Source organism: Ursus americanus, chromosome 27 (assembly GCF_024610735.1).
Source record: "Ursus americanus isolate L20-20 chromosome 27, mUrsAme1.1.p, whole genome shotgun sequence".
Lineage (NCBI taxonomy): Eukaryota > Metazoa > Chordata > Mammalia > Carnivora > Ursidae > Ursus > Ursus americanus.
Genome location: NC_142153.1, coordinates 9,103,756 through 9,128,910, shown reverse-complemented (window position 1 = coordinate 9,128,910; position 25,155 = coordinate 9,103,756). Strand labels below are relative to the sequence as shown.

The 25,155-nt window shown below is 36.2% G+C and overlaps 1 protein-coding gene across 1 annotated transcript in view; it reads left to right on the top strand.

Annotated features, from left to right (window-relative positions):
* LOC123780410 (A disintegrin and metallopeptidase domain 3-like) overlaps positions 1-25,155 on the top strand; it is a 126,616-nt gene that overhangs the window by 86,723 nt on the left and 14,738 nt on the right. Inside the window, exons 17-18 of the mRNA XM_087856325.1 lie at positions 10,032-10,118; positions 11,786-11,900. Coding sequence (XP_087712451.1) covers positions 10,032-10,118; positions 11,786-11,900 — 202 coding nt within the window. The remainder of the gene's footprint in view (positions 1-10,031; positions 10,119-11,785; positions 11,901-25,155) is intronic.

Genomic DNA, 25,155 nt, shown 5'->3' with positions numbered 1-25,155 from the left:
TCTTAAAGGGTGTATCCAACAAGAGTATCTAACAATTGTAAATATCTATGGGCCCAACAAGGGAGCAGCCAACTACATAAGCCATCTGTTAACCAGAATAAAGAAACATATTTATAATAATATGTTAATGGTGGGGGATCTCAACGCTCCACTCTCAGCAATAGACAGATCATCTAAGCATAAAATCAACAAAGAAACAAGTACTTTGAATTACACACTGGAACAGATGTATCGCACAGATATATACAGAATATTCCACCCTAGAACAAAAGAATACTCATTCTTCTTGAATACACATGGAACTTTCTCCAGAATAGACCATATACTGGGTCACAAATCAGGTCGCAACTGATACCAAAAGACTGAGATTATTCCCTGCATATTCTCAGACCACAGTGCTTCGAAACTGGAACTCAATCACAACTCAATCACAAGAAAAAATTTGGAAGAAATTCAAATGCTTGGAAGCTAAAGACCATCCTGCTTAAGAACGTTTGGGTCAACCAGGAACTTAAAGAGAACTTAAACAATTAATGGAAAACAATGAGAACGAAAACACATTGGTCCAAAACCTATGGGATACTGCATAGGCGGTCCTAAGGGGGAAATACATAGCCATCCAAGCCTCACTCAAAAAATAGAAAAATCCTGAATACACAAACTAAACTTATACCTAAAGGAGCTGGTGAAAGAATAGCAAATAAAGCCTAAACGAAGCAGGAGAAGAGAAATAATAAATATTAGAGCAGAAATCAACGAAATAGAGAACAGAAGAATAAGAGAACAGATCAATGAAACTAGAAGCTGGTTCTTTGAAAGAATTAATAAGAGCAATAAACCACTGGCCAGACTTATCCAATAAATAAATAAATAAATAAAGACACAAATTCATAAAATTATGAATGAAATGGGAGAGATCACAACTAACACCAAGGAAATAGAAACAATTATCAGAAATTATTATCAACAGCTATATGCCAATAAATTAAGCAAACTGGAAGAGATGGAGGCCTTCCTGGAAACCTATAAACTATGAAGACTGAAACAGGAAGAAATGGACAATCTGAATAGACCAATAACCAGTAATGAAATTGAAGCAGTCATCAAAAACCTCCCCCAAAAACTAGTCCAGGGCCTGATGAATTCCCTGGGGAATTCTACTAAACATTCAAAGAAATAATACCTATTCTCTGGATGCTATTCAAAAAATAGAAACAGAAGGAAAACTTCCAATCTCATTCTATGAGGCCAGCATTACCTTGATCCCAAAACCAGGGAAAGACTCCACCAAAAAGTAGAATTACAGACCAATTTCCCTGATGAATATGGACCCCAAAATACTCAAATCCCAGCTAATAGGATTCAACATTTATTAAATGGATTATCCATCATAACCGGGTGGGATTTATCCCTGGGATGCAAGCGTGGTTCAACATTCTCTATTCAATCGGAGTGAGAGAACATATTAATAAGAAAAGAGACAAGAACCATATGAATGTCTCAATGGATGCAGAAAAAGCCTTTGAAAAAATACAGCATCCTTTCCTGATTAAAACTCTTCAGAGTGTAGGCATAGAGGGAACATTCCTCAATTTCATAAAAACCATCTATGCAAAGACCACAGGGAATATCATTCTCAATGGGGAAAAGCTGAAAGCCTTTCCCTTAAGATCAGGAACATGACAAGGATGCCCACTCTCACCACTAATGTTCAGCATAGTACTAGGAGTCCTAGCCTCAGCAATCAGACAACAAAAAGAAATAAAATGTATTCAAAGTGGCAAACAAAAAGTCAGAAGCTCTCTCTTCACAGATGACATGGTACTTTATGTGGATAACCCCAAAGACTCCACCCCCAAATTACTAGAACTCATACAGCAATTCAGTAATGTGGCAGGATAGAAAATCAATGCACAGAAATCAGTTCCTTTCCTATACATTAACAATGTAACTACAGAAAAAGAAATTAGGGAGTTGATTCCATTAAAATAGCACCAAATACCATAAGATACCTTGGAATAAACCTAACCAAAGAGGTAAAGGACCTATTTTCTAGAAACTACAGAAAACTTATGAAAGAAATATAAGAAGACACAAAAAGATGGAAAAACATTCCTTGCTCATGGATCAGAAGAATAAACTTTGTTAAAATGTCTCTACTGCCTAGAGCGATCTATACTTTCAATGCCATCCTGATCAAAATACCAATGGCATTTTTCAATGTTCTGGAACAAACTATTCTAATATTTGTATGGAACCAGAGAAGACCCTGAATCACCAAGGAAATGTTGAAAAAGAAAAACAAAGCTGGGGCATCACATTGCCTGATTTCAAAGTATATTACAAAGCTGTGATCACCAAAAAAACATGGTACTGACAAAAAAAAAAAAAAACATACACATGGATCAATAGAACAGAATAGAGAGCCCAGAAATGGACTCTCAAGTCTATGGTCAACTAATCTTTGACAAAGCAGGAAAAAAATATCCAATGGAAAAAGGACAGTCTCTTCAGTAAGTTGTGCTGGGAAAATTGGAGAGGTATATACAGAAGAATGAAACTCAACCATTCTCTTAAACCATACACAAAGATAAACTCTAAATGGATGAAAGAGTCAAGGTGAGAGAGGAATCCATCAAAATCCTAGAGCAGAACATATACACTAACCTCTTCGACATCGGCCACAGTAACTTCTTTCAAATCATGTCTCCAAAGGCAAGGGAAACAAAAGCAAAAATGAACTTATGGGACTTCATCAAGATAAAAAGCTTCTGCACAGTGAAGGTAACAGTCAACAAAACAAAGAGGCAACCCACAGAATGGGAGAAGATATTTGCAAATGACACAACATTTAAAGGGCTACTATCCAAGATCTATAAAGATCTTCTCAAACTCAACACCCAAAAAACAATCCAGTCAAAAAATGGGCAGAAGACATGAACAGACACTTCTCCAAAGAGTCTAATGGCTAAAAGACACACAAAAAAATGTTCAACATCATTAGCTGTTAGGTAAATTTAAATCAAAACCACATTGAGATACCACCTTACACTGGTTAGAATGGCAAAAATTGACAAGGCAAGAAACAACAAATGTTGGTGAGGATGTGGAGAAATGGGAACCCTATGACACTGTCAGTGGGAACGCAAGTTGGTACAAAAACTTTGGAAAACAGTATGGAGGTTCCTCAGAAAGTTAAAAATAGAGCTACCCTATGACCCAGCAATTGCACTACTGGATATTAACCCCAAAGATACAGATGTAGTGAAAAGAAGGGGCACATGCACCCCAACGTTCATACCAGCATTGTCCACAATAGCCAAACTGTGGAAGGAGCCGAGATGCCCTTCAACAGACGAATGGATAAAGAAGATGTGGTCCATATTCAGTGGAATATTACTCAGCCATCAGAAAGGATGAATACCTACCATTTGCATCGACATGGATGGAACTGGAGGGTGTTATGCTGGGTGAAATAAATCAATCAGAGAAAGACAATTATCTCATGATTTCACTTATATGTGGAACATAAGGAATAGCATGGAGGATATTAGGAGAGGAAAGGAAAAATGAAGGGGGGAATCAAAGGGTGAGATGAACCATGAGATACTATGGACTCTGGGAAACCAATTGAGGTTTTCAGGGAGGAGGCAGGTGGGGGGATGGGTTAGTCCCATGATGGGTAGTAAGGAGGGCAGGTATTGCTGTATGATGACTAACATAACTAAACTAAACTAAACTAAACTAAACTAAACTAATAAAATAAAATAAATAAAATAAAATAATAAAAAATAATTTGGGTCTGTGTCCCTGGTTTCTGGCATAGAGCATCTAAATCTCCTTGGAACATGCTTTGTGATAGGAATGTTTTCTGTTATTTGTCTGCTCCCAACCAAACCTGAGTTTATGCTGATGAGGTGACTTAGGGTGGAACCTCTAGATTGCTTTAGGATGGGCTGGTTATCAAAAAGACCAAATGATTAGAGAATCGAAACTTTTATCTGCACTCACAGACCTCTAAGTAGGAAAAATGGTGTGGCTGGAGATTGAACTTGATAAAAAACTTTTGAACATTGAGATTCAGAGACTTTCTAAGTTGGTGAACAAATTGACTTGCTGCAATGATGAGATGTTTGCAGATGTCCTGGACGCTATGACATCTTCCTTGCCCTCTGGCACCCAATATATGCATTTCTTCCATTTAGCTGTTGCTGAGTTATATGCTTTATAATAAACTGGTAAATATAAGTAAAATGTTTTCCTGAGTCCTGTGAGCCAAATAAGCAAATTATCAAACCTGAGCAGGGGACCATGAGAACCTCCAATTTATAGCCAGATGGTCACAAGTACGTGTGTTTTGGGATTTGCATCTGGTATCTGAAATGGAGTGAGTCTCATGGCACCGAGTTTTTAAGTTGTGGAATATGATTTTAACTCCAAATAGTGTCATAATTGAGTCACTTGGAATTGTTGGACACCCAGCTGGTGTCAAAGAAAACACTACATAACATATATGTATATCATAATATTTATATATATAATATACATATATGTATATCTAACAGTAGATGTGTATATTATGTATATGTGCATTTGCACAAACACACACACCCCAATATATATCAGTGCAAAAAATCTCATGAAATTGAACATATGACAAAGGAATATGAAAATGTTCCACCTAACTTGTTATTAAATAAATACAAAGCAAATGAATATCCAACCATTATTTTTGTGTTATTTGGGCATTGAAAATAATATTTCATGGTGAGAAGCATAACTCATTATCATCCTAAAACAAGTATAAATTAGCTTTCTGGAAAGTGATTTATAATTGTGTAGAGTGGGGTGTCTGGCTGGGTCATTCAATTAAGCATATGACTCATGATCTCAGCTTGGGTTTTGATCCCAGGGTCATCAGTTCTAGCTCTGTCCTTGGCATGGAGCCTACTTAAGAAAAAAAAAAGTGTAAAGAGTTAATATATTGACATACTTTTTAATGCATTTCTAATGTAATAATAAATTAATTTTTAGATATTAGGAAATATACATTTATATAGACCAATTATGAAGTGACTTACAATAGAGAATAAAACAAAGACACATTAAATGCCAACTGTAGGTTGGTCAGATAAATAACAGAACACTACATTTCTTTGTACAGCGACATTTGTGAATAATTTTTAATGATGTGGCCATATATTTCCGATATAGTGAGTGAGAAATCAAACCTATGGTTTAGATTGCACATGGAAATTTTGTGGATTGTGATTTTTACTAAGATGTAGATTGTGTTTTTTGGCTTAAGTTGTCTTGCTGGTCCTTCCCAAGCCAAGATTGTAGCAGCACTGTGACTTTGTGTCTTTAAAATTCTAGCTTTGGAAGTAGGTAAAAAACGAAGTTTTTAGAAGGAGTCCTAGCATGATATTGTGGCATCGATAACATTTAAAAGCATTTATAACCTAGGAAGACTAAATAAAAGATATGCAAGACAACTTCTACACTGACAACTGCAAAGTAGTGCAAAGCATTACTAAACAGAGATCTATGTAAAGAGAGGGATAAACCATCCTCATTTCTTGGAAGACTTAATGTTGCTATGATGTCAGTGTTCTCAAAATCAATTGATGAATCTGATACCATAAGGAATCAAACTCCCAGCTGGTTTTTGTTTTATTTATTTATTTTTATTTTTGGTGGGGTGAGGATGTCTTGCTGGTAGAGACAGAAAAATTGACCTGAAGATTTACTTAAAAATTAAAAGGGCAGAAATAAAATATAGTCAATGTAATTTTTAACATTTTTAAAAGATTTTATTTATTTATTTGAGAGAGAGAGAGTGAGAGCCTGGGGGGGTGGAGAGGTATGGAGGTAGAGGGAGAGGAAAAAGCAGACTCCCCATTAAGCATGGAACCAGATGCAGGGCTGGATCTCAGGACCCTGAGATCATGACCTGAGCCAAAGGCAGACACAACCAACTAGGGAACGCAGGCACCCCATAGTCAATGTAATTTTAAAGAAGAAAATGGCAACTGGAAATTCATACTACTATATATCAACCCTTATTGTAAAGTTGAAGTAGTTAAACCATTGCAGCATTGCCATCAGGATAGATAAATTGACCTCTAGACTAAAATAGAAAGTATTATTTCAGAAGAATTGCAGATCAAAATGTTTTAATGAAGAGCTCAAAGACAATTTAGTGTCTGGTACACTCAAAGATTTCTTAAAAGCTACAAAATGAGTTACATATAAAGGAGAATATTGATAAATGTATCATGTGATGATTAAAAATGACTAGATAGAGATTTGTGGTTCCAGAAAGATGCACCAGACATACTTTTCCACTATGTACAGTTAAAAAAATTTTTTTAATGTAAAGCAAACATAAGAAGACTCTGAAAGCTGAAGAGAGAAAGTCAGACTAGGCAGGGACTTCAGAACCCAGGAACAACATAGAAATGAGTTCCCTTTTCTTTTTGCTTCATATATCCCAAGCTGTGTGTCAGAAAAGCTAGCAACTCAGAAATGCCAAATGGAACAGACAAGAAGTCATCAAGGAAAGCCTGACTTCTTTAGCAAAAGGAGCAGTCTAGCAAACAGTACACTTTTAAATAAAAACTGTTCTACTTCAACCAAACAACATAGAAAAAATTGTGGGCATACCTTCCTCTCACAGGGTGGTATGAGCAGAGCCAAGTGGTGTCTGTCCTTCCTTGACCCTTGCAGTAATTTAGGAGGCCTTCTCATCTCAGGTATTAGTGAAATCTATACTTCCAACCTTACCTGGCAATAATGAGGCAATGTCCCTTGTCTTCCCTCTAGAGCTCTAACAGAAACTGTTAAAACAGATTTAAACTGGATTCAGAATCTCCTAACATAAAACTCAAAATATCTAGTTTCAATCAAAAATCACTCTTCATATCAAGAACCAGGAAAACCTCAACTTGAAATAGAACAAAACAAAACACTGACACCAAGATAACACCAAGATGATACCACTATACTTAAAAGAATGTAAAGCAGCCATCCTTAGCATATTTTAAGAACAATTACAAACATGCTTGAAACCACTAATGAAACAACAGAAAGTTCATCTGAAATGTACCATGTGTTGGCTAATTGAATTTAAATTAAAAAAGAGAAAGAAACAACATAAACTCTCAGCATACAGAGAGAAGACATAAAAAAGAACCAAGTAGAAATTTTAGAAATAAAAAATATAATAATATAGAAAACTAAGTGATAGGCTCAGGAGCAGAATGGAGGGGACAGGGTAAAGAATCAGTAAAGCTGAGGATAGAACCATAGAAAATACCCAATCTGAATAACAGAAAGTAGACCGAAAATCAATGAATAGAGCCTAAGAGACCTGTGAGATTATAACAATATAATATCCATGACATTGTCATTCTAGAAGGATAGGAGAAAGAGTTTAAGAATGGAAAAGTATTTGAGGAAATAATGCCTGGAAAGTTTTCAGATTTGCCAAAAGGCATAAGCCTAAAAATGCGAGAAGCTGAAAGAATATCATATAGGATGAACCCAGTAAAATTCACAATAGGATACAGCATAATTAAATTAACGAAAATTAAGACAAAGAATCTTAAAAAAACTAGTGAGAGTGAAATAGCATCTTACCTACAGGGAAAATACAATTATAAAGACAACAGTTGAAATAAAAGCATATGAGGACTCGCATAAAAATGCCACAGAAGATTGTCATGCTGGTTTGTCTCACTACCCTATATGACCACTACAAGCTTTAGAGATCATTTCTCCAGGGATTCTCTGCCTGGGAAAGTCTGATCATTAGCCTATGCCCAACTGGCCAATGTCCCCATGGAAGGAGAACAAAGAAAGGAGTGAGAGAGGAAGAAAAGGAAGGAAAGGGAAGTGGAGGGAAGGGAAGGGAAGGGAAGGGAAGGGAAGGGAAGGGAAGGGAAGGGAAGGGAAGGGAAGGGAAGGGAAGGGAAGGGAAGGGAAGTGGAGGGAAGGGAAGGGAAGGGAAGGGAAGGGAAGGGAAGGGAAGGGAAGGGAAGGGAAGGGAAGGGAAGGGAAGGGAAGGGAAGGGAAGGGAAGGGAAGGGAAGGGAAGGGAAGGGAACGAGGGAGACTGACTTTTCCTACTTGGTTCAGTAGGAGCTTTAAGTTGGCATGACTTTTTACTCCCACATTATTTTTAATTAAAAAAATAACAACAACAACCTGACAGCCTTTTCCAGGTGAAAAGGATTTGTCAAATGACAGTCTTCACTTGGGAACTAGCCATTTAGGCCGTGGTACTTTCAATAGTCTAATTGGATAGTGACTCTCCTAGAGGATAGACTGACCACTTGAAAATCCCAAATTCTACAGTCATCATTAATTCAATTGATTTAGGAAACAAAATACCTTTCTAAATTTTCTCCCTGGGGATAAAAGTGTTGTGTTGACTTCATTTGATAATTGAGAGAAAGGAGAGGTCAGTAGTGAATATGAGAGCTGACCTACTTCTGTGGTTTTGCGGACACTTCCATGGATAATTCCACATTTTAGCCCCCCTGCCCAACCTGCCCTTTTGGCTCTTCCTCCTCTGCTTTTCCTTATTACCCTGAGGCTGCAGATCCCCCAGAGCATTGTGAGGCTGATCAACCAGGCTCTCTCCTTTACCATTGTATTTGATGTGGTTGCTTCCTAGCTTCATTTTATCCCTCAGTGGCCTTCATTTTATTTTGAAATCCCAGGAAGTTCCTAAATCTCTCATCTTCTAATTGCCTTGTTCTGATTCTCCTTTACTCACATTAATGAGGAAAAGGGGAGCGATTGTGAGTGCCATGCGTGTGAATTTGAATTGGAATTCTTCTGTGGTTATTTAAAAAATTCATCAAAGATATACTATAAACTATTTGTTATTCTCATTGTTCAGTTGATTTCAGAGTGGTTGGAAAGGAAAGACTTCTTTACCTCATTGTCATTAAATGTGGGTCCTTTGTAAAAATTATCTTGATATATAAGAAGAGAAAGAGGGAGAAAGGGGAGACTTTATATCTTATTTATTAATATGGAAAGTATGTCTCTTACTAATCATAATAAAAGCTGATATTCTGTCCTTTATGATGATAATAGGTTAATGGTAATAGAAAATAATGATTTTTTGAGACTGTTTATCATATAGTGGATACTCTATCAGATAACCTGAGAAAAACCAGCAGATAATCTTAGAAAATACCCCAAAGATATTCAGATTAAACTAAAATTTGGATAGAGGAATAAGCACTTAAAGTCTACATGAAAATGAAGGAAATAAACAAATAGTTAATCAGTATCTTGTATTAGTGAGCATTTACTATGTGCCAAACATTGCTTTTATCCTTTTCTGTCTAACAAATTGCTGGGATTAAATAACTTGCACTGGGTCACACTGCTAATGTGAAAGATAAGAGACACTGTCGTTAATGTTGGAAATAAATATAAAAATGAGAGAAACACTGATATTTAGCATTGATCAATAAATATGTGGCTCTGAGACTAAAGTGGTTCTTGCACTGAATGTTGGGCCTGTCAGTAACTCATGCATGACCTTAAAAGAGTACATTTATTTTTATCAAATATAAAATGATGATAAAAGCATTCACGGGGCCAATCTAAGTATACATTATAAAAGTGCATAGAAAATGCAGAGACAGATCCTAGCTCATTACAAATGGTCAGTAAAAGTTGGCTATATTTGTTCTTATGCCGATTAGTATCAGTAAACTCACAGCTGTGCTCCCTCATGGGGAAAAAATAGTATCTCATTCTCAGAATTCTATATGTGGTAGTGTAATGACATGCCATTTGGACTCCCAGTGTCTTTTATTAGAAGGAGTAGGTGTCATGAAATCCAGATTCATCTGGTGTGTGTGTGTGTGTGTGTGTGTGTGTGTGTGTGTGTGTGTTGGGGGTGTGTGTTGTATCTTTATCTATCTTGTGCATCTGATTTTTGTACCAAGTACAATTGCTCAACTCTTCACTTTAAAATTTTTGTTGTTGCTTGTTTTAACATTTTAGTATTGTTATGGTGGACTCTGCCAAGAGGCCAGTAGCTACCCAAATAGACCCAACTGTCAATCAGAAAGAAATTGCAGTGGACATGGGGTATGTAATATTTCCTTTATTTTTACGTATAGCATTTAAAATCCATGTTGGAACTTTTTCCAGGATAGTAATAAAGTTCAGAATTATTTGATGTGGAAATTTCTTTTAGAAACTTACAGTTAAATAAGGAAAGTGGATTCCATTACATATACATATGCATATGATTTATGTGTTCAGATTATTATAGGTCTCATGAGTTAATAAACTTTGAACTTTGTACTAAAGGGCAGTATGCACATACTCCAGTATGAATTTTGGAAATGGGTTTATTGAAGATTACAAATGTATATTTATACATGCTTATATAAATTTTGCTTATAATTGATTATATGCATACTGATATGTTTAAACACACAGACAATATATTTATATTACACATATTACTTATAATCTAATATTTTGTGAGAGAAGACTTTCTTGTCCACTCAGATCTCTTTTGTCCTTTAATAGCTTCAATTTATTTCCATGTATGTCTCTTCCATACTATATTAGAAAACTCACTTACCAATGGACTTTTAGATAATGTCAAATTTTTACTTAATTAATGGAAATAATGGTGTAATGGACATTGTTGTACATTCACCCTTGCACAATTACCTGGTTTCTTAAATTATTAGCAATGAAATCTGATGGGTCAAATTTATGCACCATTTAAATTTTCAGAAATATTATTTTTTTTAAAAATGTTATACCAGTTTTTGCTCTCAACTGTCATGAATGAAAATGTGCATTTTCTCAACTTCTAGCCAGACTAGCTTCTCAGTTTTTAAAATCTCTTCTCACATGCTAAACCTATTGTTAATTTGCATTAGGTAAGAAATAAAGCTACAGGTCTTAAGCATGTATGGAGGATCCTCATATTTACCGTTGTGAAATTATCTACCAGGGTATAGAAATTTTGTAGATTTTCCCAAGTCTGCATTTGGCTTTAACTTTGTGACTGGTGTCTCCTGCCATATTGTTGCTTCACATTTTATATAATAATGTAGGAAAACATTGACCTCCCTGCATGATTTGTATCAAAATTTTCTCCCAAATCACTTACATGTCCTATCATTAACAGTTTCCTTTCTGTTTCTTTCCTTTCTTACTTAGTTTAAATTTAATTTCTGCATGAATCTATTTCTAGATTCTCTCCTCTCCTTCTGACCGTTTTGATTCATCCACCTGATCACATTTATAGATATTTTCTGGCCTTTCTATTTCTAGCAAAATACATTTTGTTATCTGTGTTGGTTAAGCAAGTTTTTTCCTTTATGTTTTTCCCCCCAATATTTTGTAAAAGTTGGCTCTTACCACAGGCATTTTTTAAAAATCTAGCACGATTCATAATATATGCCAACTCCCATTATTTTAGAATTTCTAGCTTCATAATTTCTATGCCTTTGTAGAATAAGGCATTTTCATCATATCAGAGTGTTATTTATTGTTATTTAAAAATAGAAGAGACAAAGAGGAAGTATCTATGACATTGAAAAGATATTGCAAAGACATTTATTATATTACATTTTATTGTAAAAATAAATTTCCACATTAAAACAAAAACTATAATGTATGAAGTGATCATTTTTAAATAACTTACATTGACTAACAGTCGCAAATAATGCATTTAATTTTTGCATTGTACCTAAAATGTTTATAATTTTTTGTTTGTTTTTTTGTTTTAGGTTTGCAATAATTTGCTTAATTGTCACTGTGATGTTGGATATTCTCCTCCAATTTGTGAACCAGCACCATTATCACCAGGAGGAAGTTATGATGATGGGTTTTGGTATCCACAGGGTTAGCATCTAGATCACTGTGCTTCAGTAGAGCTTTCTCTACTTATAGAAATGGTGCCCACTGACTATGTGGCTGTTGAGCACCTGACATGTCAATAGTGCAACTAAAGAACTAAAATTTCTCACTTTATTTAATTTAAATTTAAGTAGCCATTTGTGGCCTGTGGCAACTACATTAAACAGTACAGCTCCAGATCATACTGTCAATCACAATTTTGTATATGCTTTTAGTTCCAATCAAGAAGTGAACATGCTAAAAGCCTACCTTTAATTTTAACCATGGTTCCCAAACATTTCTGTTTATACAGCAGAGTTTTATAGATAAATACAGTTAAATTACAGAATAGCTGATAGTTTTATTATATACTCTGTATATTCCAAGGATGTTAACTACCGTAATGTGCTAAATGTTTAACATGTTAAATATTGTAATGTGTAGTTGCATCATTCAAATGACCATATTATTGAAAGGTAAAAGTAACAAAATCTATATCCATAGCATATGGATAGTAGATGGTATGAAACATTTTAAAATTTATTTCGTGAACATTCACAAACATTGTTCATGTTCTTCATAGCATATTCATGTTTTCTAAATTTTATAATATAAAAATCTCATTAGAATATAATTCCATTAATGTCTTTCCATCATTTGTGCTTTTATAATTATGTATATATACTTTGTAATTATGTATATATATTTATATAAATGTGACAGTACAGTATTACATTTGCCTTAAATAGCCAGTGGAAATTAAAGATTTTTTAATATAAATATTTCCATTTACCCATCTATTTACTGTTTTTCAAGGGCATTTCAACACTTCCAGCACGTTCAAATTTCCATGTGGGTCATTTTCTTTCTCACTGAAAAACTTCCTTTATATATATATGTATATAATACTTCAAATTTTATATAATATATATAAAATATTTATTACAGAATATATATATGTACCTTGTGGTGACCAATTATTCTCAGCTTTTGTCTTTAAAATGTTTTTATAAAAATGTCTCAAATTGTGAAGTATATTCTCACTGGAAGTAGAATTCTGCATTGAGAATTTTTACTTTCAGCAGCTCAGAGATGTAATTCAATTGTATCCTTAGTTTCATTTTAGGTCTTCATCTATTTTGAATTTATTTTTGGGTATGGTGTCAGAAAGTGGTCTATTATCATTCTTCTGCATGTTGCTGTGCAGTACTCCTGCCACCATTCGTTGAAGAGACTGTCTTTTTTCCATTGGATATTCTTTCTTGCTTGTCGAAGATTAGTTGACCACAGAGTTGTGGGTCCATTTCTGGATTCTCTATTCTTTTCCACTGATGTATGTATCTCTTTTTGTGCCAGTACCATACTGTCTTCACTACAGCTTTGTAATGTAACTTGAAGTCTGGAATTGTGATGCCTCCAGGTTTTCTTTTCTTTTTCAAGATTGCTTTGGCTATTTGGGGTCTTTTGGGGTTCCATATGAATTTTAGGATTGTTTGTTCTACCTCTGTGAAAAATCCTGTTGGTATTTTGATAGGGATTGCATTGAATGTGTAGATTGCCTTGGGCAGAATAGACATTTTAACAATAGTTGTTATTGCAACCCATGAGCATGGAATGCTTTTCCATTTGCGTCCTCTTCAATTTCTTTCATCAGTGTTCTATAGTTTTCAGAGTATAGGTCTCTCACCTCTTTGGTTAGGTTTATTCCTAGGTATGTTAATTGTTTTTGGTGTGATTGTAAATGGGTCAGTTCCTTGATCTCTATCTGATTCTTCACTATTGGTATATAGGAATGCAACGGATTTCTGTGTGTTGATTTTTTATCCTGCACTTTTGCTGAATTCCAGTATCAGTTTCAGCAATTTTTGGGTGGAGTCTTTTGAGTTTTCTACATAGAGTATCATGTTGTCTGCAAATAGTGAAAGTTGACTTCTTCCTCGGCGATCTGAATGCCTTTTATTTCTTTTTGTTCTCTGATTGCTGAGTCCAAGACTTCCAGTAGTATATTAAATAAGAATGAGGAGAGTGGACATACCTGTCTTGTCCCTGACCATAGAGGAAAAGATCTCAGTTTTTCCCCATTGAGGATAATATTAGCCGTGTGTCTTTTGTCTTTGGCCTTTATGATGTTGAGATATGTTCCATCTATCCCCATTTTGTTGACGGTTTTTATCAAGAATGGATGCTGTACTTTGTCAAATGCTTTTTCTGAATATATTCAGAGGATCATATGGTTCTTTTCCTTTCTTTTATTAGTGTGGCATTTCATGTTCATTGATTTGCAAATACTGAAGCACCCCTGCAGCTCAGAAATAAATCCCACATTATTGTGGTGAATAATTATTTTATTGTATTGTTGAATTAGATTTGCTAGTACCTTCTTGAGAATCTTTGCATCCATGTTCATCAGGGATATTGGCCTATACTTCTCCCTTTTAATGGAGTCTTTGGTTTTGGAGTCAAGGAAACACTGGCCTTGTAGAATGAGTTTGAAAATATTCCTGCCGTTTTTATTTTTTGGAACAGTTTGTGAATGACAGGTATTAATTCTTTAAATGTCTGGTAGAATTCCCCTGGAAGCCATCTGGCCCTGGACTTTTGTTTGTTGGAAGATTTTTGATTACTGATTCATTTTCTTTGCTGGCTAAGGATCTGTTCAAATTTTCTTTTTTTCTGTTTTAGTTTTAGCAGTCTGTATGTTTCTAGGAATTTATCCGTTATTTCTTCTAGATTGCCCAGTTTGTTGGCATAGAATTTTTCATAATATTCTCTTATAATTGTTTGCATTTCTGTGATGGTCATTGTGATCTCCCTTCTCTCATTCATGATTTTATTTATTTCAGCCCTTTCAAATTGCTACAGAGCTTCAGCTCTAGTAGAAATACGTACAATCAGACACAGGCTTTCCTAACACATGAAAGACAGAACCATAGACAAAAACACCAAAATGGAGGAATTCCATTTTATCCATATTCAATTTTATTCATATCCATATTTTATCCATATCCAATTTATCCATAATGGATAAATCCTAGAAACATACAAACTGCTAAAACTAAAACAGGAAAAAAGAAAATTTGAACAGACCCTTAGTCAGGAAAGAAACTGAAGACCCGGTGCCTCAGTAGACCCGGTGCATGTGTGTGTGGATGGTTGTGTTTGTCTTCTGCGGGAGGGGCCCGCTACTGCTCAGACTCTCAATCACGCTTTATCTAGCAAAAAAAGGCACCTGAAGAGCACAATGGGGCATGGCTTGGTGCATGCAACTCAAGCCTTCACTGTGTGTGCTGTGCTGCTAGCTGAAGTCCCTCTGTGCTGACGGGAAGGGTGAAAAATGTCATCTTTGCACTCTCTTTCTTGGAGAGGGGAGTTTGTGCCTGCTGTTGTTCAGGAAGCCCTCACAGAAGAGTGAACAATCTCCCCTCTTTGCCCCAAGCTTGCATCAGATCCCTGCCTTCACCCTGTCTATGTCCTAGCCATCTGCCCAGTGTTCCTGTGTTTTATCTCAGGCACACAGCTGGGTTTAAAAACTCCATATTTAAGGACATGGTGTGGCAGGGACCCACACTGATCCTCTGGGGGAGGGTTTCATCACACTGCAGCTGATACTGGTTTGTCCCAGAAAAGCAGTCAAATGACCATGGAGGTGCTCAGATTTTCTGGTAAATTGTAGCAAAAAGTGGGAATCCAGGTTAGCTGCACTCAGCAGGCATCTCTGCCCCTATGCTAATGAACAGGGCAGATCAATGGTGCCTGCCATCTTTCTTGTCCCCTGAGAGGCTGTGCTGCCTCTCCCAAATGCACTCCAATGGTGTCTCCCAGTGTGACCTAGGAGATCCTCAGAGCAAGCCCTCTGCTGGCAGGCCTCTGCCCTCCTTCTCCACAGGAGCACTGCTACCCTGAACAGGCTCAACCCTGGTAATGAAACTTCAGACTTTTGGCTCCATTGACTTGTAAAAATTCGTGATAATCAACCCTTCTTGCTTTCCCAGTCAGTGGTTTCAGGGAAGTGTTTTTCTTGTGAGATTCCCTTTGTGCTGCTCTCTCTCTCTTTCCCTCTCTACCATCTCCACGATTAGGACTCCCTCTGCTCTGCAGCACCCATGAATCTTTTCTCCCCCAAAACACATCTCTGCACCTCCTAACTTCCATGATGGGACCTCTTTTCTCCCTCTAGTTGTGCAGTTAGTTCTCTCAGTCCTCAGATCAATTTCCTGGGTGTTTAGAATGATGTGATAATTATCTAGCTGAGTTCAAGGGAGGAGGCAAGCATAAAGTCCTCCAATTACTCTGCCATCTGAACTCCTCCCTTTATTTGATATTTTTCTTGCCCTTATTGCTATAAACTTCTCTCTTAGAACAGTTTTTGCTATGTCTGAAAGTTTTGAACTGGCGTGTTTTCATATTCATTTGTTTCTATTTACTTTTTGATATCTTGTTTTATTTCTGGTTGACCCATTCATTGCTTAGTGACATGTTATTGAACCCCCATGTATTTGTCATCTTTCCAGATGTTTTCTTGTGGTTGATTTCTAGTTTCACAGTGTTGTGGTCAGAAAAGATGCACAGTATGATTTTGATCTTTTTGAATTTGTTGAGACTCGTCTTGTAGCCTAACACGTGATCTATTCTGGAGAATGTCCCAGGTGCACTTGAATGTGTATTCTGTTGTTTTAGGATGTAATATTCTGAACATATCCATTAAGTCCATTGGTCCCAGTGTTTCATTTAAAGTCGTCGTTTTCTTGTTGATTTTCTGTTTGGATGATCTGTCCATTGCTGTATGTGGGATGCTAAATTCCCCTACTATTATTGTATCATTATCAATGAGTTCCTCTATGTTTGTTATTAAATTGTATATGTATTTGGGTGCTCCCATGTTGGGCTCATAAATATTTATGATTGTTATATCTTCTTGTTGGAGTGTTCCCTTTATGGGAACATAGTGTCCTTCTTTGTCTCTTGACATAGTCTTTGTTTTAAAGTTTATTTTGTCCTATATATTGTATTGCTACCATAGCTTTCTTTTCACATCCATTTGCATGTTCAATGTTTGTCTGTCCTCTCACTTTCAATTTGCAGGTGTCTTTAGGTCTGAAATGAATCTCTTGTAGGCAGCACACAGATGGGTCTTTTTTTCTTTATTCATTCTGTCACCTATATCTTTTGATTAGAGCATTTAGTCCATTTAAATTAAAAGTAATTATTGATAGATATTGGCATTTTATTACTTCTTTTGTCTTTGTTTTTGAGGATTTTGTCTGATGATTTCTTGTCTTTCTGTCTTTCATGGTTTGCTGGTTACCTTTAGGTATATATTTGGATTTCTTTCTCTTTATTTTTTACCTATGTATTAATGGTTTTTGATTTGTCATTACTTTTAGGTTTGTATATAATATCTTCTGCATATAGCAATCTATATTATATTCATGGTCATTTAAGTTTGAACCCGTTCTTACTCCTCTCCTCCCCATATTTTAGGTATATGGTGTCATATTTTTACATTCTTTATTTTGTGAGTTCTTTGACCAATTTATGTTAAAGATTTATTTTTTTTTAGAGAAAGAAAGAGAGAGAGAAGGGGAGTGGAGGAGGGAGAGAGAGAGAATCCCAAGGAGACTCTGCACTGAGAGCAGAGCCTGACGTGGGGCTCGATCTTATGACTCTGAGATCATGACCTGAGCTGAAACCAAGAGTTGGATGCTTAACCAACTGAGCCACCCAGGTGCCCCTCCTTGACTGATTTTTTATGGAAATATTCATTTTTACTACTTTTTTGTTTCCTACCTTCATATGGTCATTTTTGGTCTTTTTTTTTTCCCCCACCCAGATTCCCCTTTAATACTTTTTGCAAGGCTTGTTTAGTGGTCATGAACTTCTTTTGTTTTTGTCTGGGAAACTCTTTCTGCTTCCGTTCTGAATGATAGCTTTGCTGGATAGAATATTCCTGGCTGTAGGTTTTTCCTGTTCAGCACTTTGACTATATCATCCCACTCTTTTCTGGCTTGGAAAGCTTCTGCTGAAAATACTGCTGATAGCCTTATGGTATATCTTTGTATGTAGCTTTCTTCTTTTGTCTTGCTGCTGCTAGTATTTTTTTAATCAGTATGCTTTATCACTTTAATTACAATATGCTTTGTTGTTGGTCTACTTTTGTTGATTTTGTTGGGGGTTTTCTGTACCTCCTGGATCTGGATATCTGTTTTCTTCTCCAGATTAGGGAAGTTTTCAGCTATTATTTCTTAAAATAAATTCTCTGCCCATTTTCCTCTCTCTTCTTCTGGGACACCTATAATCTGAATGTTATTAAATTTGATGAAGTCATTAAGTCACTGAATTCTCAACGTCTATTCTAGTTTCGTATAATTCTTTTTTTTAACTTTTTTTTTCAACTTAATTAACTTCCATTACTGTCTTCTAGGTCATTAATTTGTTCCTTCACTTGTTCCAACCTGCTGTTCATTCCATCAACTGTGTTTCTCATTTCATTTATTGAGACTTTTATCTCTGCTATGTTATTTCTTATCTCTTTGTTAATGGTCTCGCTGATATCCTCCACTCTTTTCTTAGGCCCAGTGAGTATCCTTATGATTGTTGTTTTAAATTCTCCATCAGGCATGTTACTTATATCTGTTTTGCTTAGATCACCAGCCATGGCCTTGTCCTGTTCTTTCATCTGGCACAAATTCCTCTGTCCTCTCATGTTGTCTAAGTCTCTGTGCCTGTTTCTCTGTTAGGAATGTCAGCTAGGTCTCCTGTTCTTGCAGTTAAGGGCTTTATGAAGAAGAGGTCGTGTAATGCCCTGCAATTTAGTGTCTCCCTGTTCTTCAGGGCCTGGCACTTCTAGGAGTATCTCCAATGAGTGCTGCATGTGCTCTGCTGACCACTTTTATCCTTTATGCAGAAGCTCTCTTTGCCTGTTGCAGGCAGTGTTTGGTCCCTGGCCTGAATGTGGCAAATTTTAACTAGTTGTGTTCTGGTCTGCTTGTGAAACGAGACCTGTCATTGCCCCTAATGGAACTGAGGTCTTGCAAAACTCCTGGATCAGAAGAAGAGCTGTTGGCAGGGGTTTGGGCTGGTATTCTGGGGAAAGAGGCCCATTGTGCTGGGACTGAGGCTAGCATGAGTGGGAAGTGCATTTCTCCAGGAGCATAGGGAAGTGGAGCTTTGTATAAGCCAGTTATGTAGCAAGTATTGGTGCTGGTTCTGCAAGTGGCCTTGTTTTTATGCTGAGGGATGGGGGAGGGAAAAGGCACTTGCCAGTTCCTTTGTTCCTGGAAAGGTCTATCTGTTAATGGTGCCTCTCTGGAACATGCTCAGAGATGAGCAAATAACCTTCCCACAGTGTGCCCCAGGCATTCTTCTGATCAAAGTTTCCATTTTGTATGTCTGTGGGTTGTTTGTCCTGCCTTCTCTCCAAGAGCAGACCCAATGCATCTGGACTCTCCCAGAGCTAAACATGCTGACCATTAAAACTATAGGCTTTAAGCCTTGATGGTTGCAAGAACTCATGAAATTTAGGCCCTCTCACTTTCCAAGCCAATTGCTATGGAGATTCACTCACCATTCTCCTCAACCTTGGCTCACCCCTTGCCCCTGCCAATGGCCATGATCCATTTCTCTCTGAAGTTGAATCTCCGTACTTCCTACCTTCTTCAGTGTGACCTCTTCTTTACCTTTAGTTGTGGAGTTTGTTCTATCTGTCTTCAGATAGATTTCTGGGATATTTAGGATGATTTGATAGTTATCTAGTTGAGTTTGTGGGATAATGGAAGCCTAGGGTCCTCCCACACAGTGGCCATCTCCTGCAATCTCAAAATTAAAAACTTCTGTGCTGGAAATGATACAACAATAAAGTGAAATACCAACTACAAAATGGGAGAATGTATTTGGAAATCTTGTATCTCATATAGGATTTTTATTCAGAATATATAAAGAACACAAATTTATAATAAAAAGACAACCCAAATAAAATTGGAAAAGGCTTAAATAAACACATCTCCATAGAAGATATATAAATGGCCATAAGCCCATGAAAAGATGGTGAACATTCTAGGAAAATGAAAATCAAAACCACAATGAATACAACTTGACACTCATTAGAATCATCATAATAAAAAATATAGGCAACATGTGTTAGCATGTGAAGAAATCGAACTCTCCTTGGTGCTCTTTCTCCAGCACTGCTCCAACTCTGGTATCTCCTTTCCACTCTCGACCCAGTAATCAGACTTATAATTAGCTTTAGGCTGCCATATATATATATATATATATATATATATATATATATATATATATATGTATATATATATATACATATATATATATATATGTGTGTGTGTATATGTGTGTGTGTTTATATATTATATAATATGTATATATAATCTATGAGTCTATGCATCTATCTTATCTTTCTTGCCAAGAACTCCTGGGAGGCTCCCTCTTAACCCTTCTGCTGTCTCTAATCTATAGAATATCTTTCTTGTCAATGCCACGTCCTGAAGAGTCTAACCTTTTGACTGTTGTAAATTCTTTCCTCTGCCTCCTGGGTTCAGTGGAAATGCTGTACTTTGCCCTCAACTCCAATTTTCTGTGTTGAGATGAGAAAATTGTCTATAGGTAGAACTGGATTTTCATAAAATCTATGTCATGTTTTCCTTCCTTCAGATAAAGCTTGCATTTCCTATTGACCTCCAGAAATCATTTCCTTTGTGTGTTTTGTCCTATTTTATCATTTTATTATACAGGACTAGCTTGGCACCATTTAATGGAAACATTTTATCTTGACCAAAGTGGAAGCTTTATTTTACTTCCTTAGAAAAATGGATATTGCTCATACAATCCAGTAACGATTAGTCCAGTTTCTTAAATCGGCCTCTGGAGTAATTATGCACATAAGGAAGCTCCACTTCCAATATGATATAATTTTTAGTTGAGTTGAATTGATGGAGAGTTGATCTTCTCTGATGGATGAGGCAAGGAAGGAGAACTTTAAAAGTATTGAGTTCTACCATAGCTTAAGCCTGCTACATATTTGCTTAATTTCAATATTTTTGCATATATTTGCCAATCTTCTATAATTTATAAAACATCATGAGTCACTTTTTTTGGATAAAACACTTCTTATAATTGGATTGTGTGTGCATTTAAAGTTAATGAATTTTTGTTTTGGGGGCGTTAAATTCATTTGTATTTAATATCCTCGTAGTTGTTTTGGTGGTAATTCTGATTCCTTAATTTAGTTCATTGTATTTTAGTCATCTGGTTTACTTCTTTTGACTAATGGAATTGAGATTTCATTCATTTTCCCAATTTCCCATAATGCCTTCATAACACTTAGGGGAATATCTATTTTCTAATTAATATACTCGAAATTAGAACAATATCACCTTATGCAGGTACTATGGAAATTTAACCTAGTTTACTATTGTTTTTGAAAGAGTGAAATAGGCAAAGGGGATTAAAGTACACTTGATGAGCATTAACGTATAGAATTGTTGAATTGTTGTACACTTGAAAGTAATGTAGCACTGTAGATATACTTTGATAAAAAGGAAATTAAAATAAAATTTAAAAAGAACAAAAATTTTTAAAAATAAAAATGCCAGTTATGCAAAAACATTAGTTTTAATAATTTTTTTCTTTTTACTCTATTTTTTAAATTTAAATTCAATTAACATATAGTGTATTATTAGTTTCAGAGGTGAGTTCAGTGATTCATCAGTTATATATAACACTCAGTGCCCATTTCATCACGTGCCCTCCATAATGCCTATCACTCTATTTCCCCATCCCCCCACCTCTATCCCCTCCAGCAACCCTCAGTTTGTTTCCTATGGTTAAGGGTCTCCTATGGTTTGTCTCCCTCTATGATTATGCCTTGTTTTATTTTTCCTTTCTTCTTCAATGCTTCTCTGTTTTGTTTCATAAATTCCACATATGAGGGAAACCATATGATAATTGTCTTTCTCTGATTGGCTTCTTTTCCCTACCATCATAACCTATAGTTCTATAGTTCCATCCATGTCTTTGCAAATGGCAAGATTTCATTTTTTTGATGGCTGAGTGATATTCCATTATATATATATATATATATATATATATATATATATATATATATATATATATAATCATATATCATAGCTTCTGTATCCATTTATCTGTAGATGGACATCTGGGCTCTTTCCATAGTTTGGCTATTGTGGACATTGTGGCTATAAACATTGGGGTTCAGGTAACCCTTCGAATCACTACATTTGTATCTTGGGTATATACTTGGTAGTGCAATTGCTGGGTCATAGGGTAGCTCTATTTTCAACTTTTTGAAGAACCTCCATACTGTTTTGGAGAGTGGCTATACCACCATGCATTCCCACCAGCAGTGTAAGGGGGTTCCACATTCTCCCCCTCCTCGTCAATATTTGTTATTTCCTGACTTGTTAATTTAAGCTGTTCTGACTGGCATGAGATAATGTCTCCTTGTGATTTTGATTTGTATTTCCCTGATGTCTAGCTATGTTGAACATTATTTCATGTGTATGTTGGCCACTTGTATGTCTTCTTTGGAGAAATGTCTGTTCATGTCTTCTGCCCATTTCTTGACTGGATTATTTGCTTTTGGGGTATTGAGTTTGATAAGTTCTTGATAGATTTTGGATGTTAACCATTTATCTAATAAAATATTACAAAATTCTTCTCCCATTCTGTAGGTTGTCTTTTGGTTTTGCTGAATGTTTCCTATGCTGTGCAAAAGCTTTTTATCTTGACAAAGTCCCAATGGCTCATTTTTGCCTTTGTTTCCCTTGCCTTTGGAGTCATGTTTACCCAGATGTTGCTGTAGCCAAGGTCAAAGAGGTTGCCGCCTGTGTTCTCTTCTAGGATTTTGATGGATTACTGTCTCACATTTACATCTTTCATCCATGTTGAGTCTATTTTTCTGTACGGTGTAAGAAATGGTCCAGTTTCATTCTTCTGCATGTGGCCTTCCAATTTTCCCAACACCATTTATTGCAGAGACTGTCTTTTTTCCATTGGATAGTCTTTCCTGCTTTGTCAAACATTAGTTGAGCATAGAGTTGAAGGTCTATTTCTGGGTTCTGTATTCTGTTCCATTGGTCTATATGTCTATTTTTGTGCCAGTACCATACCGTCTTGATGATTACAGCTTTTTAACATAGCTTGAAATCTGGAATTGTGATGCCACCAGCTGTGGTTTTCTTTTTCAATTTTCTTTTGGCTATTTGGGGTCTTTTCTGTTTCCATATTAATTTTAAGATTATTTGTTCCCTCTCTGAGAAAAATGTTAATGGTATTTTGATAAGGATTGCACTGAATGTGTTGATTGCTCTAGGTAGCATAGATTTCAACAATTATTTGTTTTACCAATCCATGAGCATGAAATATTTTTCCATTTCTTTTGTCTTCCTCAATTTCTTTCATGAGTGTTCTAAAGTTTTCTGAGTACAGATCCTTTGCCTCTTTGGTAAGGTTTATTCCTAGGTATCTTATGGTTTTCGGTGCAATTGTAAACGGGATCTAGTCCTTAACTTCTCTTTCTTCTATCTCATTGTTTGTGTATAGAAATGCAACTGATTTCTGTGCATCGATTTTATATCTTGCCACTTTGCCAAATTCCTTTATGAGTTCTAACAATTTTCAGTTGGAGCCTTTTGGTTTTTTCACACAGAGTATCATGTCATCTGTGAAGACTGAGTGTTTGATCTCTTCTTTGCTTATTTGATGCCTTTTATTTCTTTTTGCTCTCTGCTGAGGCTAGAATTTCTATTACTATGTTGAACAACAGTGGTAAGAGTGGACATCCCTGTTGTGTTCCTGACGTTAGGGTAAAAGCTCTCAGTTTTCTCTGTGAGAATGTTATTTGCCTTGAGCTTTTCTTCCTTTTTTAAAAAATTATATTTATTTATTTGACAGAGATAGAGATAGTCAGTGAGAGAGGGAACACAAGCAGGGGGAGTGGAAGACGAAGAAGCAGGCTTCCAGCGAAGGAGCCTGATGTGGGGCTCGATCCCAGAACACCGGGATCACACCCTGAGCCAAAGGCACACGCCTAATGACTGAGCCACCCAGGCACCCCTGCCATGTGCTTTTCATATATGCCTTTTTTGATATATTCCTTCTCCACCTACACTGTGCAGACGTTTAATCAAGAATGGATGCTGTAATTTGTCACATGCTTTTTCTGCATCTATTGAGAGGATCATATAGTTCTTGTCCTTTCTTTTATTAATGTAGAGTGTCATGTTGATTGATTTGCAGCTGTTGGACCACCCTTGAAGCCAAGGAATAAATTCCACTTAGTCATGGTGAATAATCCTTTTAATGTACTGTTGGATCCTATTGGCTAGTATTTTGGTGAAAATTTTTGCATCCATATTCATTAAGAATATTGAACTGTAGGGGCGCCTGGGTGGCACAGCGGTTAAGCGTCTGCCTTCGGCTCAGGGCGTGATCCCGGCGTTACCGGATCGAGCCCCACGTCGGGCTCCTCCACTATGAGCCTGCTTCTTCCTCTCCCACTCCCCCTGCTTGTGTTCCCTCTCTCGCTGGCTGTCTCTATCTCTGTCAAATAAATAAATAAATCTTTAAAAAAAAAAAAGAATATTGAACTGTAATTCTCCTTTTTGATGGGGCCTTTGTCTGGTTTTGGGATCAAAGTAATGCCAGCCTCATAGAGTTTAGAAGCTTTCCTTCCATTTCTATTTTTTGAAACAGCTTTAGAAGACTAGGTATTAATTTTTCCTTAAATGTTTGGTAGAATATTCCTGAGAAGCCTTTCTGGCCCTGGACTCTAGTTTTGGTTTTGTTTGTTTGTTTGTTTTGTTTTGTGAGTGTGGGGGGGTGTTTTGTGTGTGTGTGTGTGTGTGTGTGTGTGTGTGTGTTGCGATTTTTGATTACTGCTTCAATTTCCTTGCTGGTTATGGGTCTATTCAGGTTTTGTATTTCTTCCTGGTTCAGTTTTGGTAGTTCATACATCTCTAGGAATGCATTCATCTCTTCCAGATTGTCTAATTTGTTGACGTATAGTTGCTCATTATATATTCTTATAATTGTTTGTATTTCTTTGTTGTTGGTTGTGATCTCTCCCCTTTTACTTATGATTTTACTTATTTGGGTTCTTTCTCTTTTCTTTTTGATAAGTCTGGCCAGGGGTTTATCAATTTTATTAATTCTTTCAATTAACCAGCTCTTGGTTTCATTGATCTGTTCTACTGTTCTATTGGTTTCTAGTTCATGAATTTCT